Source organism: Culicoides brevitarsis, chromosome 1, assembly GCF_036172545.1.
Source record: "Culicoides brevitarsis isolate CSIRO-B50_1 chromosome 1, AGI_CSIRO_Cbre_v1, whole genome shotgun sequence".
NCBI classification, from domain to species: Eukaryota; Metazoa; Arthropoda; class Insecta; order Diptera; family Ceratopogonidae; genus Culicoides; species Culicoides brevitarsis.
The window spans coordinates 46,026,162-46,048,497 of record NC_087085.1 but is presented as its reverse complement, the minus strand read 5'-3'; the positions used below and the strand labels follow the sequence as shown (position 1 = coordinate 46,048,497).

The following is a 22,336-nucleotide window of genomic DNA, read 5'->3' as shown; positions in this document are numbered from 1 at the left end:
GTCGGCATTCTTTATATCTCGATGCAAGACTCTTGCTTTTTTGTCTCCTTTTTTGCGTAAGTGTGTAAGGCAAAAACTCTCTCATCATTACATCAATAATTCTGTGTTCAATCGCTTTTTTTTGTTTCTCAGCTAACGCATGTAGTTACATCGAACAAAAAAAAACATCAACGACGTGTGATATTGTGATTGTTTTTTTTTTTTTCGTGAATGCGGAGATGGATAATAATTGATGATCGAAAATTTTTACCAAAAAATGTAAGTACATCTTTATAAAAATCACGAAAAATTTAACACGATGCATGTCCATTTAATAATCATTACAGGCATATAATTGCAAAAAAAAGGAGAATTACCATTGGATACAGTTGTCAACTTAAGAAATGAACGGCAATATATTTTCTTTCTAATGCTCGCTCGTTACAGGCACAGAGAATCAGGTTTATGATAATTTTTTGCTCGCTGCACATGACATCGACGCAAGGTGTACTCAAATTGAGAGACAAATCTGGATTAATTCCATTTTGTTGTTATTTAAATGTGCATTAATTGCAACTGAACGTGCATTAAAACGCAACGCACTATGCTAAAAAAGCGAATTAACGAACGACCTTACCAATCATTTTGGCAAATAAATAAATATTTAAATGTATGTTCGACACGTATTTTGTAATAGATACCACATTACTTGCACAAATTGACTCGCCAAACAGCAGCTAAACTTTTTTTTTTGGTTTATTATAATTTATATTTAATGAAGTTTTAAATCAAGTCACACCAAATATTTGTTAGCTAATAATAATATAATGCACAAAATGGTCAAGATTCATGCTCGACGAGTTGTAATGAGAAATCAAAATAAAATTTACGACTCCGATTTCAAATTTAGAGCCTTCCTCTATGAATTATTATTGTACGCGCGAAGTTCTATGTGCTGCGGCAAGTTAATAAATCTGTTAGAAAATCGATTTGATTTACGAATCATTGAGTCGAGTGTTGAAACATTGATAAGTAATCGCTTCTTACTTCAAATCCAATGAACGTTGCAGAAAAAAAAGTTGGTTGTCGTCGACGTTTTATCTCATTTTTCAATAATTCTCACGTTCGAGCTGCTGTAATAAAACAAATAAAAAAGTAACAAAAAAAAAAAAATACGCAATATATTCGTTTTCCGTTCATTAAATTAAAAGTCAACCGATATATCATTCAATCAAATATAAATCTCTTTATAGATGCAAAGAGTTGGATGTGATGCAATAATCGCCCGCTTTGGATGCTGAGGCATGGAAAACACTTTGCTGCAATGCTTTCTTAGATATAGGTCTTCTCTCTGTTGTCATGTTTTTTTTTCGTATTGAAAGACACAACGCAACTCATTTCCGCAATTAAACATTTTATCGTATTGTTGTACATTTTATCCGATAAATTTTTTAAGATTGCAGATTTCATTTAAATTCTCATTAAGCTTGAATCGGAGAAATTCAAGTTTTTGCCTTGTTTTCCGTCATCGGATGTCAATTCTGAAGTTTCTTTCCTTTTAGAACGATATTTTTGGAATTTTTATTTTTCTCATAAGAAAATTGTTCGAGATAATAAATAATAAAAACATCATTTCTCAAGTACCTAAGTAATTACTTGATTGATTTCAATGCTCGTGTTTCGCGCAACTTATTGTAACAACTAAATGACAATGGCTAATAATAATTTGCCTTATTGTCTTTTGTTCCAACAACTCAAGCTAATGAATCAAATAGTAAATGGGTTCTGGATGGAAAAGGTTTCGCGCCGCCGCCGTCGAAGTTGAATGATCTATCGACATGACACGTCTTTAGGTAAAATCTATCATCACCATCAGTTGTCACAGACACACAAATGACCAACAACGTTGATGATGAAGGAAACGACGAGCAAACTGTTTAACATTTTATTGAATGGAACATTTATTTTTGTGTTGTTCTTGTATCTTTTTATTATTATTGCCTGAACAATACCATATGAAATTGTGTGTGTGTGTAGAAAATATCAAATGACAACAACAATGGAAGAGAAAAAACGCAGAACAAGACGGTGACATACGAACAGATAATACTAAATATTACACAATTAGTGATTTATTAGAGAAATGAAAAGATTTCATGTTCTTCTTTCGTTTTTTTTTCTCTTCTTGTCTCACAAACCATTTATCAAACAAATGCAAAAAGCGAAAAAAAAAATACGTGAACGACTTCTCAGATGATTTTTTCGGAAAACGATGTTAATATAATAATTTTAATTGCTCCTTGTTTGTCGTCAAGCCCGCTTCTTACGCATATGATTTCGACGACGACGAAAGACACGCAGGAAAAATGATCATCGAACGCTGTTGCACGTTTTTTTCCCTCGAACCTTTTGAAATCATTGATCAAAGTTGGATTCCATTAAATTGTTGTAAAGTATGTTTAATGTAAAAGTAAGTAACTTTTTTGTCCGCTCTTGTAAACTCGACGTTGTCTCGAAGTTGTTGCTGCACAGTTCTTCTACACAGCAGATTTTTTCAACATTCATGCTTTGTTTGTAATGTATTCAGTGGTTGCAATTCTTGTTATTTTTTGTAAAGTTTTTTTTTATATACTCTACGGATTGAAAAGTGTTCAAATTAATGTCTTATTTCGTAAAAGGGATCAATCTAATACCTTAAGGGTTTATTTCAACCTCTTAAGGGATTAAATTTACCTCACAAGGGATTAAATCAATCTCTTAAAGGGATTAAATTAACCTCTCAAGAGACTAATTTAACCTCTTAGGGATTAAATTAACATTTTGAGGGATTTTTTAACCTCTTAAGAGACTATTTTAATCTCTCAAGAGACTAATTTAACCTCTTAAGGGATTATTTTAAGCTCTTGAGGGATTTTATAACCTCTTAAGGGATTATTTCAACCTCTCAAGAGACTAATTTAACCTCATAAGGGACTAAATTAACCTCTCAAGGGATTAATTTAATCACTTAAGGGGTTAATTTGAACACTTTTCAATCCGCAGGGTAAATATTTTTATTTTACACACAACACACGTAAATAAATAAATAATCAGTCTTATTGATGATGATCAACCTATCAAACATAGAGGAATTCCATAGAGGAGGAGATTCAGAAGCATTCGCAAAAGTTTTATGATTTTTTTTGCTTGATGTGAAGATTATTATTTTTAAACTTGAAGTCAAATAGTCACAGTTTTTGTCACAAGCACGTTGAAAAAACACACAGGACCAATTCTAGTCACGTTCAACATGGCATTGTGTGTCGTCTGAAATTGAACATTTTTATGAGAGAACGTTGAATTGACCTTTGCTAATATTTTCTCTCGCATTGTGTTGTGTTGAGAAAACCATTAAATTAAAATAATTACTCATTTCGCTGTTAATTAAATATCAAAAAAGCGAAAAAGAAGAAGTAAGTTTCGCGAGTGTTAATTCAGCCATGACACTCGCTGCTGTTTCTGTGTTCCTTTGTCGTCGTCGCATCGCATCGCAAGGATGCAAGCAGAGAGGAATAACACAAAACAGTCAGATCGACAAAAAAAAACTCGATTTAAAGAGCATGCAAAAATGTTGTTGTCACGTTTTATACTTGTCGTCCAATGAAAAGTACAATCGTTCGTTCGTTTTTTTTGTGTGTGCTGCTCTCCAATACGAGATGTTGTGTCAAGTTAAGAGCTTTTTGTATTTTTACCGCTATTGCATGATATTGTTCTGATATTATATTTATTTTTTTCGTGTGTTGTGTGTCTCTTTGCGCTTATCAAGAAGATATCGGTATTTACTTGGAATTGGAAGTAACTCGAAAAAAACATATTTTTCGTCTCTAAAATGCTGCGTTTAACTGGCTACTTGGAACAAACCGCCCTACAGGCAACGAAATTCATTAAATCATCAAAAAAGTTAGCGGTTCATGTCCAAAACTCATCATAAATGTAACGGTGGTTTACCATGTTTGAGGCGTTTTTTTTCTACTACTGCTAAATTCGAATTTCGTTGATTAGAACATTCTTTATCGTCTCCGGATCAGCAGGAGCAGCAACGATGATGATCACAATCAATCAAAAAATAACATGCAATTTTCAGTCAACTTAACCTTTATCCAATTTAGTTTTCGTTTTCGTTTTGCATGCACCTTTCGTGTGTGCGTTGCACCTTAAAAATTGCTTGCCTCTTTTCATTTTGGCTTTTTTTATAATTAAAATAATAATATGGTCATCGTTTTAGAAATATCGTTTATAAGAACAATGCGCCTGATGTTTGATGAGGCTTAAGATAATTTAAGCAGACATACACACACATTTCGTATGACGTGTTTGCGATTATTATTAATTTATTTGCAGTTTAGGATTCTTCGCAAATATTTTTGTGTATAAATAGTGCAATCAAGTTTCATTCACCTCTCGTTCTTCCGAAACCCTCAATTATGTTGAGAGCATTTAAACTCGCGAAGATCCATTTTGTAAACTCAAGTTACCCCAATTGCCTGTAAATCGCACTAAACTAAGAAAAAAAAAGAGAATTAACGAATTCACATCAAATAAATTCTTTGCGTTCTCCTCGCTCGTATAGAGAAGCGATTTCCTTTCCTTGTGCCTTTCCTTCATTCCTTTTCTTTCATCTTGTCGTTCTTCTTTTAAATACTCGCCTCTTTATAGGTTAATTTTTCGACAATTTATATATAAATCGCTGCAGGGTTTCGTCTGCGCTGCTTCTAATTTCTTTCTCTCGGCTTGCTTACGTAGAAATTGCACTCGTTTCAATTATATATTTTTCCTGAGATGTCGTGTTTGCCGTGTTATCAAGGTTGCACAGAAATTTATCTTATCCAACGTTTTCGCCAAATCGAAATAAATAGTCTCTCCTCTCCTAACACGAAGTTAGGCCGCTCCAAATGAAAATCAAAAATAAAGTCCAATGGGGTAAAATAAAAAAAAGTTAAAAATTTCATCAAAAATTACCGTTTTATAATGAAAATTTATGAATTATAAAAATTTTTCAAGAAATTAAAAAAAATTTTTTTTTTTTTGAATTTTTAACTTTTATCAACTTTTTATCTCTAAAAATACTTTTTGCATGTTTTTTAAATAATTTTAAAAAATTACCGTTTTTTGATGTATTTTCACAATTTTTCAAGAAATTATTTTTTTTTTTTTAATTTTAATTTATTAAATAAATTGTTAAAATTTTGTCATTTTGTATGAAAATAGTATTTCAATTTTTTTTAATTTTCAAAAAATTTTGGATTTTATTTTTGATTTGCATTTGTAGCGGCCTTACGTTAAATTGTCTTGTTTTTTGCTATCTCGCCGAGAATGATGATGTATAACATGCATGTTTTCGACTTACACATGTAATGTACAGGAAGAATATTTTTCGTGTTTCGCGTTTGATTAGAAAAACATCAATGTTGTGCTAATTTCGTCTTGTCTGATATCGACTCTCATAAATCTCTGCAAAGAAAAAAAAGCGTATCGCATGCTATTAATAGGGATGCATTTCGTGAGTCGATTTTTTTTTAGATAATTGCAATAGTTTTATAAACGGAAGCGTAACCAATTTCACGGTAAAAATTTAGATAAACGGCTTCTGTGCTCCTCTTTCGAGACGTTTCCTTAATTGGTTGCGCCTTGTCTACCATTTCAGGATAAAAGATCATTCATGTTGACATGAAACGGAGAAAAAAATGCACAGAAATTTTTAGTAATTATATGTCTCGAGCGCATTGTGTAGTCAATTGGTGTTGATGATGATGATGATTGTGCAAAATGTCAATTGTTCAGAGTTTTAAATGATTAAAAGACACTTTAAAAGCTTTATCATGCACAAATATCTCGCGCGCCATACAAAATGAAAAGTGCATAATGATACAAATCACATTAAATATCGTTTTATCTTCTTGAAATCTGGTTGTTGTCATCGCCGCATATGCTATGAGATACGAATCATTGCGAAATATTTGCATTTTATGCATGATCATTAACGACCATAAACGTTAATCCATATACTTCATAACTTCGCTTCATAGATAAAAGCTTTTAATGCTCTTCGATTGTTTTGTTCGTAGGTGACAAAAAGCCTGTGAGGAAAAAGAAAAGAAAAAAACAAAAGTAATTCATCAGATTTTGTGCCTTTCAGTCATTTTCAGCGTGCTACTGATTTTCAAACCACAAATAGTAAATGAAACATTTTATTTTATTAAATTGAAACTGCCCTCGAGTAACGATCTCGTTTTAACCGTTTATAAAGCACTTTGCTTCTGTATGCTTTTTTTACTCCCATATTGAAAACGTACGAAAAAAAAAGCCAAAGTCAAGATAAATCATGACGATTTAAATAAATTGAATCACACATACACTGAGCGACGAACGAGCGACTCGCGAAATTATGAAAGAAGAAATATTTTCTCATCATTCAAACAACGCGAAAATTACGCCAACGGCAAGAACTCATGTGCGTGTTTTATTGTTATTTTAGCACTGTTTGGTATATTTTTTCATTCATTATTACTTTTTTTGCCTCCGCTGATGTGTGTGGCGTCTCTATCGATAGAACGAATGCAGATGTTTAAACTGCTAATTTACTGATAATGAGTCTGGTTGCGATTTCTTTGTTTTTTTTTCCTCTCCTCTACGTCGATGCTTTGCTTTTACTTCAATTAATTAGTAAACATTGAAGAAGTAATTAACACATTTTGAGCAACATACTTGCAAAAAATAAAAAAAAAAATGTTGAAATCTCACAAGAATTGGAGTTCAAGTTTGAAAATGATCAAGATAGGTTTGAACCTTCAGCGCTTGATTTCGTATTCAGTGCAAGTATTTCTGTAAAGATACTGAAAAAAAAATAAACATTCATGAGGCAATTTATCGTTCAGTGTCATGTCACACGAAATATTTGGTAGATTTTTTGATTTTTGAAATTACCTTTTGATTGAATTTACTCAACAGGAAACGATTGCTTTTCCGGTAGTACTGTTCCCATAAAAATCACTTTCAGTTTTGTTCGTTTTCGTAAAAAAAAATTCTCATTGATAAAACACCTTGCCCAATATTGCACATCACAGGATTACAATTACTGCAAAAAAAAATCTAATTACCAAATACACACTTGTTCGTTGCTTCAACTGTGGGAATCCATCCAGTTTGATTTCCTGTCGACTTGTGCACCAACAATCTAAAAATTCCTTTCCCAAAGAAATCTATCAGACAAATGCATCAAGTAAGTCATTACCCATTACATTACCTGTGCTGCTGTTAAAAAAATACATTTAATCATTGTTCGAACTTATTTTTTTACAGCGTACGTTAAAATAAAACAACAACAACCTGTTCCTTTGCTTTTACTGTGTCTTTGCTTCTCTTTTTGTTTCTTTTATTGGTTCTCACTTTTTTTCTTTTATTATTTTTTTTATCGGAGGCACTTTTAAAATGCAAATAAACCAACATACTTTCGTGAATGATGAATATTGTGTCATTTTAATTTTTAATACGTTCGAGCTTTTACAAAAGAAAAAATCAGAAAGCTCTTTCCGATAATCATAACAAAGTAATTAACTTTTGTCTCTGGCGAATACAAAATAAAAAGGGAAAAAAGTTAAAGTGAATGTCGATAACATAAAAACGATCACGTATAAAGTTCAAGTATCGGAAAATATGGACCACTCACGATGATCTTGTTGATCCAGTTTTCTTATCTTGCGTTTCTTATGTACATTTACAAATAAAAAATGTTACATTTTTTGCTAATATTCGCAAAAAAAGGTATTGGATGAATGAAACTTCTTATCATCGCAAAAGTACATAATAATCGCACTGAGAGTCAAAACAACAACAAAAAATGCTTCGAATGACCATAAAATGCAGAGTAACTTAATTTAATTACCGTTAATTTATTGTTTAGGCAGTTTTTGCTGTGGCTGCCTGCTTTCTCATTAAAGATTTATAACAATTTGTAACAATTTTAAAATATAATAAAATCATTTACGTACTACGTTAATGAGCTGCAAGCGCAGTAAGTAACAAACAAAGCAAAACAATTTTAACATTATAATTATATGGCTATTTTAATTTATTATATTTTAAACATTACACCGAAAGAAACAAGCAAAAAAATTTTTTTTAGTACTTTACTAACAAGAAGTGCATTATTGTTCGTTATATACGTGGCGTAATGTATAGAAAAAGAAGTATTTTAATTTTATTACAATTTCTTGATGTTTTGCCGATACTTTGTTTATGACTTTTTTGCTCAGTACTTTTTAGACTTTGTGAAAGACAAAAAAAAGAAGTAAAATGACACGAATAGAAAATTAAACGTTTTTTCTTGTGTTTGACGATAATAATTAAGACTTTGAACGCTTTTTGTTGCTCCTGTGAGATTTTGCGAAACCAAAACCTGAACATGAAATTTTTAGCACTTGCAATTTTTCTTAATTCCCATAATTATGGAAGACAAAAGGTAACGTCACACCCATAAAATTGCAAAACAAATTCGCATTCCATGGATCTGACACAAAATCCTCATCGCAGGTACGATGCATTTTCGCAAAGTGAGGGTAAACGAAAAAAAAAGACATTAAAAAATTCTTTTATATCCGACGCATGTAAGATATTTATAAACAATATTATATATAAATATAAATTATGAACGCTTTAATTCGCTTTAAAGTACTTAATCATAGCGAGCAGTTCGAGATCGAATAATGAACGAAACTTACTTTGTGCTACATTGTATTTGCACTCACCTTCAATCAGCAACTCGACGCTTCACAAGACGATGACGCATACATTCTCTCACTAAATCAACGAACATTTAAATTATTATTTATTCAAATAATTTATTTGATACGCGCAACAGGTAGCTAGCTAACTTTGATTATAACGTTAGATAAATTTCTTCTTATTATTCATACACATTTACTTCAATTGTAAGCGTTAACGCGAACGTTTAGGTATAAGAATGAAGAATCATTCAGGGACAACATTTCATTGCGTTCAGGTATGTGATAAATTGTTAACAGTCAGTCACTGTCCATGCTGCATGGAGTCGGCAATGAAAACGCAGAAAAACAGAATTCATCGATCAAAATCATAATTTCTGCCTGTTCATAGAGAAAACGACGCGAGCGCGGTTAAATATTGAAATTAGATGAATGATGATCAATTATCTGCTTTTTTTATTAACTTAACTTAATTTCTTTGAGGAACTTCCGTGAGACTTCTCAGAATAAGTTGGCAAGAAATCTGGAGCAATCTTTTGACAGCGCAACCGAACAAAGCCATGTTCGATGTTATCTTCTCATTATTCGCTGAAAAATCAATTAAATCACGAAAATGGTGTTCAAAGTTCAAAAGTGCTCGAGTAATTTTTATGAAAATGGCACAATAATTGAACACAGTTCGAAAGAAAAAAAAACTTTTTAGCATAAAAATCGTTCGCGTTACACAAAAAAAAAATAATTCATTTCCAATATTTCACACACCAAACAAATAGACGAAAAAAAATTGTAAGAGCGAATAATGTTGCACGATTTTTGCATGTTCATTAACTTGTTTTTAGTTTTTTCTAATAATTATCTTTATCTGTCGAATACGAAAAAAATAACATTTTTTCGCTGCAAATTAAAGAATTGCTGAAGTTACAACCGAAATGATGTCACTTGATGCTTTTGTCCATCACACACGTATTCTCGTGTCTCTTAATATAGCAATAAAAAAATGTGTTGATCAAAAGCGGAGATTTCTGAAAAGTTATAATTAACTCATTAAAAAAAATGAAACATTTGCTATTTTTGGTAGTAAAGTAAAAGTATGTGATAATATTTTGAAAGCTCAATTTCCATTGCAGGCTAATTACAATTACAAAATCCTCGTCACAAAGCCGCCGTGTGCCAATTAAACGTTAAGAAAACAAGAAATTAGTTAAATAAATAGTCGATGTTATGTTATTATTTGCTTACAAAGAAGGTTTGTTGAATATACACAACTGCTTTAATTACTTAATTAAACTTTATTTGAGCAACAACCACTCAATCACAATAGACAACAAGAAATTGAAGATTGATTATTACGCTCTGATACATTTTTTCCTCGCAACGCAAGTAAGTTTCGTTTGTTCGTTGATGATGCATTACGGAGCCGTGATTAAATTGATTTGAAACAATATTTTTTGAATAATTTACGGAAATTCCATTGAAAAAAAATAAAATTATTTTTTTTCTGTCTGTTCTTTCATGAAATCTATCAAAAGGCGCTTAAACCACGATATTATTTCTCGTTAATTTAAATTAATTTTACTAATTTTTTTTTTTGAGCAACTTTCTCATAGAGTATCGTATCGTGTGGTAAACCACTGTTGTTTTGATGATGAATTAGAAGCAATTTATCATGTACAATGTTTGTTATTATTATTATTGGTTAATTAAAATGAAAAATTTAAAACAATTTCATAGGGCACGGTGTGGTCTATCGAAGAATTTTTTGTTTTTAAACGCAGCTTTTTCCTCCGTCTACAGGTAAAATAACTCCCGTGATGTATTTTGCCTTTTCCGATGCCAAAAAGCAAATTGCATTTGCGATATCTTCAGGTTCAGCAGGTCTTCCCAATGGATAACTACTCTTCGCATCATTCAACATTTTTTCATATTGATCATCTGCCATGCCGCATTTCTTCTGAAACGTTCCATTGACCAATCCGGGACTTACGGTATTGATTCGAATCTTTTTTGGACCCAATTCGACAGCGGAAACTCTCGTAAATTGATCCAAAGCTCCTTTACTTGCACAATAAGTGTTTGCATTTGGTCGATAACACGTGATACTCGAGACATTAACGATGCATCCTTCAGTTTTCGCCAAATAGGGAATTGATAATGTCGTCAAATAATATACGGAACGCAAATTTGTTCGAATTACAAAGTCAAAAGCTTCCATGGTGACATTTTCGATTGTGTGATATTTGTTCGCGCCGGCATTATTGACTAAAATGTCAATTTTACCAAATTTTGAAGTAGTTTGCTTTACAATTTCCTCAATATCTGCTTCTTTTGTGAGATCTGCTGTGATAATCAAAGGCGTTGGAAGATTTTTCACTCCGAGAGACAAACAATTGTCGCGTGTTTTTTCGAGATTCGGCAAAGATCGAGCTGTTAATACCAAAGTTGCTGCTTCTTTAGCGAAATTTAAGGCAGTTGCAGCTCCAATGCCTGAAGAAGCTCCCGTAATTATGACAACTTTTCCATAAAATGCCATTTTTTGCTATGTGAACTGTTAAAAGGTTGAATTAATACTGAATTTGTAACACGTGTCGTTTTTACTTATATACCTGTGTAAGAGATAATAAATATATTTAGAGCAGCTGTGACAATATTGCAATCAATAACAAAAAACAAACCTTATCTTGACAAAAAAGTACTTATTTTTAGAAACAAAAGATATTTTTAAAAAAATAATAATCAATTTTTTTTAAGACAAAAGCAAAAAAAAATAATAATAAGTTTCATTCGGCAAGACACCATCGAAGATAAAAGCTTGTTTAAATTCCGTTTATCTAAACAATTTTTTACATTTTCTATGATTACTTTTCAATAACAATTTGCTCATACGACACTCGCTATTTTCTCCGCTGCGCAAAGATAACCTTTCACCAAAGTAAAATTTATGTGCTCATCATTATAATTTTTGCTGTACAACTCCCGGGACAACAAACATGCAACATGCATCTGAAAAAGAAGAAAAATGCAGCAAACATCACTGACAAAGTTCAAATAATTTAATTAAAAACAAACGTACCGTGGAATATCCATGCCACACGATTAAACTGTGATTTAGAAAAAAAAGTATTTTTTCGACTCGACACGGTCTCAAATAAACTATAAGTCACGAACATTATCTCTTTCTCCCCTCTTCGCTGTGCAGTTAGTTGCATATTTATTAAGTGAAATAAAAATTAAAATAAAATGAAGACGACGACGAGACCTCAAGCCAGTGTGTCATCCGCGTGTGTGCAACTTATTATGACGATGATAATGATAAAGATAGAAAATATATGATTATTAGCGTGTGGAATATGGCAAATGATGTTAATGTATGAAATATGTTAATGTCTCTCGAATCGGCAGTATGGAATGTGGTTATTATTGTAAAACAATTAATAATAATTGAATTTCGAGCGCGGCACTCACGTTAAAAGGACCAGAAATATTTATTGTTATGACTCAGAGAACTGAACTTTCTTTGTTGAGCAATAAACTTACAGATCTAACAACCTTTATAACGAAATAAAAAAACACAAAGCTTGTGAAAATGCTTACCAAAGGAACCCGTATATAATAATTACGAGCACAAACTTTCCGATTATCGTGAAATTTATAAATTATTTTGAGCACGCAAAGTAAACTTTGATCCAAATACAGTTAGGTGAGTTGAAAAATTAGAAAAAAATATCAGCATCTTCCATTTTATACAACATTTTGTTTTTTTTTTCGAATAATTCATTCGTTGTTGACCCAATTTTATCCTTAATGCCCCTTCTTCTGCTGATATTTAAACGAACATAAAAATAATATATAAATATAAATTTTGTTATAACTTAAAATTCATCTGATATTCGGAATATTTCACAATGGCAGTAACGACGTTGTTTCACAAAACGAACTCCGTGACCGATTCTGCAAAAAAAAAATAAAATAAAAATAATAAAATGTTTTAATTAGAATCCCATAAATTGAATTGGTTATCTAAATCTATTATTTATAAGAAATATAGTTGTAGTAGCGTTGCAACGTCGAATAAGTTATGTTTATTATATTTTTTTCTGTACATTTGATAATAATATTTAAAAATTTATCATCCAAAGTGTTTTTTTATTGAATTGATTATACTCAAAAGGAGTGGAAGTTAATTACTTTCGATCTCACGAATGCGACTGATGGAAAATCATGATATTTATGATAAATGCATCCAAAAATACATCTGTGTTTAATATTATTCGTATCCAAAATACACCTGTAACTTCTTCTTTTATGAATGAACGTACCAATTAGAATAAATTAAGTAACTATAGTTATCATTTCACTCTTTTATAATCAATTTCCATTTAGAAAACCACAGAAACGAGACCTACAGCGATTGATTTTACTATTGAGGAGAATTTATGGAATGAGAGACAGAAACTGAGACAGTGTTGATGATTATGTTAAAATTTTTTTACTAAACGCGTGTGTATGTATGTTCGTGTCATTTGCCTTAAGCATATTTTTATGTAAATGAATATCATTATATCTTATGCTGTTTAGCTGATTATCACGGTATTATTAGGCTTATGAGTAAATATAATTTAAGAATAATAATATTGTTATAGACGGAATTGGAGACACATTTATCATTTATGACTATTATGATATCTCATCGCCTCTTATTATTGATATCAGATGCCCTCGGGATCATTATGAGAAAAAAATTTACCACACATTCGTATACAAATATTTGTTTAATTTTAATGTAAACAAAATTTTAGATAAATTTAATCAACAAAGGTAGGAGAATCGTCAATTGAATTACAATAGATATAATTTTTTTATATGGGCGGTCGATTTTACCACACACTTTTTTTTTTTGTATGATTGATGATCTGAGCAAATATTTGACCCATTTTTATTGTTTTCCTTTTCTACGATGGAAAATGTGTCACAAATCGTCGCATTTAATCAGCAATCCGCTTTTCTGAATAAATCTCAATTATTAAAGTAGCTCTCGAGATCAGTATCGGAGATTTATTTACTTTTCACGTAACTTAGATCAGAAATTTTCTATCAGCTAAGGCATTGTGAGACCGTGTCTGAACATGAAAAAATTATGAATAAAACATAAACACGATCCATTGACACAAATCTGTGTATCATTATAAATATTTTTGCCACAAAACATTCCATACGACTTGCATGAGAGAGTAATAATGCACCAAAAGCCCAGACTGGCAGGAAAAGTTTTTTTTCATGTATTTAGTTTGGCTGAAAATAAAATAATCATCAAGGGAAGGTATTATATACAATTTTTTTACGTTTTTTCTGTATTTTTGATCTACTATTTGATTGAGCTTAGTCGCACACTTCTTAATATTATTTATGAGGCTTATTAAAAATCTAACAACGCTTTTTAAATTGGGCTCTAAATTGGATCCGCAATGCATATGTGTGAGAGAAATAATATTTTGTGAAAGAAAATATTTATTTTTCTACAATATTTTTTTGGAATTTGTGTCACAATTGCATTTAGTTTTGCTAATGATACACTGCGGATAAATTCCATAAATCAAACTTGTGTTGATGATTTAAAATATGAGTTTTATCAAAGTTTTGTGATATTTACGGTGACAGTTGTCTCTTATTGTAAATGCATTTACAATAGAGAAATATGTTTTTAATGACATGAAACAAACAAAATCATAATAATAACAACCAAAACAACGAAAAAAACGCTATGAAAAATCATAATGTGCGATCTTTGTAATTCAATTCGATATTTTTTTGTGAAAAATAATACAAAATTCCAATTATTGTTTGCCAACTCTGTGGATTATGAGAAATAATTCGAAAAAATAAATAAAACTCCTTATTTGAATGCAGTTACTTTGTATTTTTTCATGAATTTTTGACCTCTTGTATAAAATAATTGCTCAGTTTTCGTTCGAACGATAACAAGTTTCTAATGCCTTTTACTTGTAATTAATCAAAATTGTAATGTCGAGTAGAAGCTATCAATAAACATGTTCAATATCTCGCTGCTATGTACGACAACGTTCCACACTAATTACAATAATCTTCGCTAATTTATTATATTTTGGTTTAAATAGATAAATAAAATAAATTTATAATCAATGCAATTATAATAAACACATATTTTAACACTCGCAAATGCAAATACCTGAGAACGTTAAAGTAAATATTAACAGGTTAGCTAACATAATAATAATTGAATACACGCACTGGCGATATAAAATGATGATTATGTGTGTCTCGACGACGACGAGTAACAAATAATAACGTAGGAAAAGCGAACGAAAAATTGTAAAATCATCTAAACTAAATGGTTAATATTTGCAGTTCATCAAATAATGCTGTTCCTTGTTTATTTACTGTTAAGGCCGCTCCAAATTTTTTTCGATGTTTTTGTCCCAAAAGACTTTTTACAAAATGTTCAATTTTTTTAAATAAAAAAAAGTTTTGAAATACTTTTTCATAAAATACTTTTTTTTTACTCAGAGTATTTTAAATTAAAAACTTAAACCAAAAAATTTCATAAAAAGCTGTCAAAAAATTTTTTTTAAATTAAAAAAAAAAAAAAAAAATAAAAAAAAATTAAAAAAAAAAAAATTAAAAAAAAAATTTTAAATTAAAAAAAAAATTTTAAATAAAAAAAAAAAATTAAAAAATTTTTAAAAATTAAGAAGAAATTTTTTTGACAATATTTTTTGAGAATGAATTTTTCATGTAAAATTTCGTTTTTCAATACAAAATTCTTCAAAGTTGAAAATATTGAAAAAAGAAAATTTCTTTAAAAAATATCGAACAAGATCAAAAAACGGTCAATTCTCAACTTTTTTTTTATTTTGCCCCATTGGATTTTAAGCTTTCGAACGAAAACATAGAAAAAAAAAATTTGGAGCGGCCTAACGACAAAAAAATTTATAGGTTTTTATATTAAAACTTACACATCACTCTCGCGAGCAAACAGCCTTCAATGCTGTTCACACAGGCTTCAAAATGTTTTTATTTACAATCAGCCACTTTAAGTGTCAATTAAGGTAACAGTTATCTTGAAATGTTTCGTTTTAAAGGTTTTGCTGCCTTTTTTCCACTCTTTTCTTTTCATTTCTTAATAAATCATGGAATTTCAATTAGAGAAAAATAATGTGTAATGTGTGTCTCGCGGATCCTTACGTGGGATGAATGATTGGCTTATAAGCCTTCACTTTTTTTTCTGAGCTTTTCGAAAAAGTACTTTCACTGCATATCGCATTGCATTGTCGTCAAATGCATTTGCGCACGTTGCAAAAATTAAAATTCGTGAATTTGAATTATTTATAACTAACAAATAAAATCATCATAATCATGAGAGTGAGAGAGACTCGCCGTAGGCCTCGCAAATTTTTTGATTAATTCCATAAAGTAAACACCTTAAAATGATATTTGAACCCATAATTTTTACACACGATCAGCCACACGCCGTTAAAACGTTGCGCATAATTTGCTGTGCGGAAATTTTGTTAGTTTATTGGCAAGTGAGAGACCTTTAGGAGCTTTTTTATTATTATTTACTATTCGTATCGCAAAATATTCATCGATAATTTTTTTGACTTGAGAACTATGATATGTTAATTTAGCTTCAATATTATTGCTTTGTTATTTCCTCCCACATTTTTGTATAGCTCGTACTGCGAATCAATTGAAATTTGATACTTGCGTTATTATTTATAGTTTGTAGGTAATTTACGCCCAAAAATGAGCCAATCTTTACTTTTTTTTCTAAAAAGATTAGATCATCCGTGTTTTTTGTTTGCGAAACGTCATCAAATACGACGCCAGGTGCATTTTCGAGAATGAGCAACACACGATCGCGATCTAATAATTTAAGCTCAGAAGGGGGTCTGATAATAATAATTATTAAATTTAACCGGAAATCACTTATTTTGACATTTTTTCGTTCAAATTTTGCATGTTTTGAGATAAAGTTATCTCTTCGCGCATGAAATTTATGCAAATCTTTAATATTTCTCATCTAAAAGTTTGTTTTTTACGACACAGCTATTAAAAACTTTAACGTTCTATATTATTAATTTGCCATCCGATATTTATGACACGACGACGACGACGATAACGAAAGAAGTTGGCACAACAAACACACTTTTATTGATAAAGATACACTTCTTACGTCCTTCTTGCCATATAAAGACGATTATTGCTTTATTGATGTGATTTTGATTGAACACTTGTTCACATCGTATGCGTTAAAAAAACACATATGAGACAGTTTCGCCGACAACTTTTAATGATCTTGTACATAAAATTTTATTGAATGTTAATGTGACAATTGCGGAGTGTCTTCCTCTCATTTCGTAACTTTTTCTTCTATGAATTATTAAAATCTTTACAGGACGCCTTCTTTTTCCGTTGTCGTCGATATTTTTAATAACAATGAGTTACGCCTAAAAATATTATTTACAACATTACGAAATAATTTTTTCATAAAAGTTACCGAGTTCAATTGATTTTTTATGAACATGAACAAGTTTTGTCATTCAAAAGACTTGAACAGTGGTACAAGAAAGAAACTGCAAGAAAAAAACGAAGGAAACGGTAAACTATCATCATTAAGTCGCGCATCTTCTGCATGCAAAACGACATAAATTTCGATCAAAACGGAGATTAATCTACTCTAAATTGAATGTCAAGATAAATACCTCATTTGAGAGAATTCCAATCAAAACACATAAGCGATACGAGTCAAAGTTCAACAAGATTGACATTAAAAGATTGTGCTCTGGCGGTGCAATATCTTACATTACATGTTGCATGTAATTACGGAAAATGTGTTTTTATTGCAGCCTTTTTCGATTAATTAGGTTCAAGTGAAATTTGTCAAATTGTGATGTCAATCGCTGCCTGACTGAAGTGATGACTGACATTTAAAACGGCAGTTTGTGGCAATCGCTTGGAGTGATTTTTATCGGCAGTTTAAGTCAAGTTGCACAGTGAAAGTTACTTTTTGTAACATTTTAATGAGCTGCAAGTTAATTCTGAACAAATTAATGGAAAATTTCCGCTAATTAAATTGAGCTGCAAGAATTTAATTAAAATTCTACTCATACAATATGTCAGAAACTTGAACTTGACCTTTCAACTGTAAAGAAAAAAAAAAAGTTAGAAAAGGAGGAAATACAAGAGAATATTCAAATCACATTGATCTTCTTATTTGTTCTTTGTATTCTCCGTTTTTTTTTGTTTCATTACAAGACAAACGCAAATGAATAGCAAAAACAAACAATTTCTACCTACAAAAAAAAAATGAAATTGCAACGAAAGAATATAACAAGAAATAGTTTATCATTGAATCTTTTACATGACTTAAATACATATTATGCACTAAAATAGAGCTGCGGAGTGTAAGAATGGCAATCGATACAATTGTTACAAAAATAGAGACATCATCACGTATTATTTTGTCAAATGAGTTCAATGGTACTTACATAACTGCATGTTGCACGGGGTAGATGCAATCTTCATTTCTCGTTCTGAACGCCATTTTTTCGTCATAAGGCTCTTGCGGTAACGCAGAAGCTACATTGCCGAGCCCAATCAACCACATGATTAATTACACAGGCATTTGAGTATATTTGCCTAAATATTGTGTTGCCATTGATCAAACCCACGCTTACGCTCATCATTATATTAGCCAACTTGTGTTCTCTTCAACGAGCCAACCAACAATTGCCATAAAATACAACTTTGGAACAAGCATTTAACTGAAAAAAAAATGATATTATTAATGCAAAAGTTTCGTTTTCAATTACTACACAAATAACATTACAAGTGAGTAACTGCATTTAAAGTCGACAACAATAGATGATGATTATTGTTTTGCATTCTTTTTTTGCGTTTTTTTTAATGCATGGGAGCTTTTTTTTTCTTCAAAACGTTCGAACGGTTGATATATAAAACGCGACACCTACAAATTTATTATTACCTTTAAAAAGTATTCAATAAACTTGTGTTTCGTCTCTCTCTCTCGTGTCTTGTGTGTGTGGTTGGCTTTGTTTGTAAGATTTAATAATAATGATCTTTACTTCTTTTTATTATATCATTTTTTTTTGATATTCAACCGCAAAGTATACGGCAAAGACGTGTGCTCATGCACAATTATATTATTATTACAATATATTCCTTATACGAACTGCAAAATTTCTCACGTTATTCTCCATAAAAAGAGTAAGACCTATGTTATGTTCAGCATGGCATATGTCACCGCAAAGTAGAGCTTAAACTTCATTGAGTGATAAATTTTTCGCATTAGAAAAAAGTTAATTTTGAAATTTATATTGATGATTTTTTTCTGTTTGCGTTTTTTTGACATAAACTTCATAAATCGACCTAAAAAGTTAAAAACAATTTTTAAAAAAATTAAAATAAAATTATTTTTAATTGAATTAAAATAATTTTTAATTTTTTTCATTATATATTATATTACATTCTATAATATAATATTTTTATAATATAGTATAATATAAATATATTTTTTATAATATAATATAAAATATATTAATATTTTTAATGGTATGTATATTATATACATATCATGCATATCCTTTTTATATATATTTTTTTTTTCAATATAGATTTCTGAACAAAAATTTATAATAAGTTATATTTTTGTTAACAATTAATTAATTTTTAAGAAAAAAAATTTTCCAATATTTAGTATTAAAAAATACATATACAAAAATTATATAAATATAAATAATATGTACAATAATATATTATAATAATATTAAAATATATATTATATATTTTATTGTATACATGTATGTATAAATTCATTATATATACGTATAATATAAAAAAATATTTTTTCCGTCAAATTAAAGAAAAAAGAAGTTATTTTTATATAAAAACCAATATCAAAACTTACCTTTTAAATCGAACGTGTCGATATTATTGATTTTGCTCATTAAAATAGTACAAAGTGTGTCTTGCTGGAAAATAATTTAATTGGTCCATGATTCTTCAAATTCCTTTTTTTATTTAAATTTATACAATTTTTTTTTCGTTATTTAGAAAACTAAAACGATGTTAGTTGACATTATTTTCAGAGTGTCTCATTAAAATATTTGTACTTTTAATTAAAAATGAATGTAACAATAACTTGTTAATGTTTCTCTTTCAGTATTTTTTTTAATTAGAGTCTCATTGAAAAATGTAGATTTTTCAAATCGCGCCGAACCTTACATTTTATCATAATAGAAAAGGCAATAAATGCCAACCATCGTACAATCGCACAAAAAATAAATATAATCCCAATATTTATGGCGAATTCAGAGAAAAGTTCACTGAAGTGTCGTCTTTGTCGACATGTTGCAGAAAGTGTGCGTAAAAACATTTCTTCGTCGTCGTTGTCGAGAGTTGTCGTAAATACGCGATAAGGTTAAAATGATGATCAGGAATATCGTGGTTTATGTCTGAGAAGAAAAAATGTTTGAACAGCAAAAATATTTGTAAAAAAAATTGTAAATAAAAATCATACATGACACAGTGCGCGTTTCGTGTGCATCTCTCTGTGCTATTATTTGGTGTCATATAATATTTATATTTTGCAATAATACGAAAAAAAAGGAAATACAATAAAAATAAATAGAAATTTTTATCAGTAGTGATTATTCATTTATTCAAGTTTTCTTCTTTTCTCTCTCTCGCTTGCGCGCGCACAACGAATAGAACGTCGAGAAACTCTTATTTATGCGAAAAGAAGATGATATTCAGTTATGTGTGTGGCGAGTACGGCAGTAATCCGATTAGTTGTGAGATGAGAAATTGCATGCAGATCGTCATGAACTTTTTTTTCTGCATTAGAAATTATTATAATAATAAAAGTAGGACGACAAGTAACTTGGTGTGTGCTAAATTTTTCGAATAAAGGGGATCGAGTGAATCGTTTCCTTGACTAAAAACGGTTGAATATAAAAAATTGCATGAAAACTACTTGAAAATACAATGTCGTCAAATTTATTCCATTACATCGCGTTAATTATTACATTTGAATAGAATTACAAAGGGAAAAATATTCCCATATATTTACACGTTTTCAAGTCATATTCATCATTTATCAGAAATTGAACACTTAAATCTACCAACAAGTCAACTAATTTACATATAAATACCGAACAAATATTCTTGCCGTAAATTGCCACCGTGCAAGGAGTGTTTTTAGCAGCAGTAACAGAGGAGTGTGATATCTTGATCAACGTATTTATTATTAGTAGCGAGACCTTTTTTTCATTGCATTTTAACCAATATTATTACGCTCTCATTATCATACCGTGCATTCATTTAGCTTTTATCAGTTACGAAATGCCTTTATATGGAGGTTAGTCGCTTTTCAACACCAATAGTGTCATTCGTGGAAGGAAGTTCGTGCTACAACGTTAAACTGATCAATATAAAAGGGAACACATTTCTTAATTAAGTAATCATTACAAACCAAGGCAGAGACGTGGCTTCAGTAAAAAAGGAACTTTTGCAAACGAAGAAGTAAGTACTTTTGATGCATCTCTGTGTTACAAGTGTTATTGATATTTGATAAGCTTCTCGTCTTTTAATTCACATTTCTCCTTCTCTCTCGCGCTGAAACCACAAAAATGATCTGATCTCTTCACAAAAGCGAAATAACAATGCAATTTCCTCCTCCAGGGACACAAAACAAAACAACAAACAGAGAGAAGACAGTTGGAAACAAAACGCTTTTTTCTCCGTTGTTAAATAGAGACATCACGACTTTTGTTAAAATGAGATTGTAAACTAATAAAAAAGGGGACTTGCAACGACACAACAAACAAAAAAAAAATCGAAATATTTTTGCAAACAGTTAACTTTTGGCGAAAATGTATGGATTGGTGACGACTCGAATGTTGCATGTGAGTTGCATACCTAGATCAAAATCAATACAACAAAACATGCTAAAATAAACACTATTTTTCTCTAATCATGCATCATATAAACGTTCGTACGTTACAAAAATACAAGAAAATAAGAAGTTTAAAGAAATATAAAATAATGTTAAAGAAATGATAAACGAAAAAAAAAGTAAAAGAAGTAATAAAATAAAAATAAAATGGCTTGTATTACTTCATATTCTAAGCAAAAAGGCAGGAAAGTTAGCAAGTAAGTTTTTTTTTTATATTGTGAACTTTGTAACTTTATTTTTTATGACTCTTTTTATTCCTTTGTCTTTTCAGTATTTCTTTGTATATTTTGGAAAGTCATGGATCTCGCGTGACATTTTAATGACAAAGCCATAAAACGCATATTTTGGTACAATATAGTTTGTTGTGGGTTACGATGATGTATTATATTATAACTTTTTTGCCTAAAAGTATTCCAATTTTAATATTTATAGTATCGCAATAGAAAAACAAAACAAAAAATTGTGAAGTAACAACTACTCGTGCTGCTCTATTATAGTGAAATTTGTCATTTGAGCTCGCGTGGGAGGCTTTTTCGTTTGTTTCGTTTGTCGCTATGAGAAAGTTACTTCTTTTGTCTGAAAATGT

At 30.2% G+C, this 22,336-nt stretch overlaps 1 protein-coding gene across 1 annotated transcript; it reads right to left on the bottom strand.

The window, feature by feature from the left end:
* Nucleotides 1–10,503: 10,503 nt before the first annotated feature.
* Nucleotides 10,504–11,268, bottom strand: LOC134837939 (3-oxoacyl-[acyl-carrier-protein] reductase FabG-like). Its single transcript, XM_063853336.1, has one exon. It carries the CDS (start codon nt 11,266–11,268, stop codon nt 10,504–10,506), a length of 765 nt encoding a protein of 254 aa, XP_063709406.1.
* Nucleotides 11,269–22,336: the final 11,068 nt, after the last annotated feature.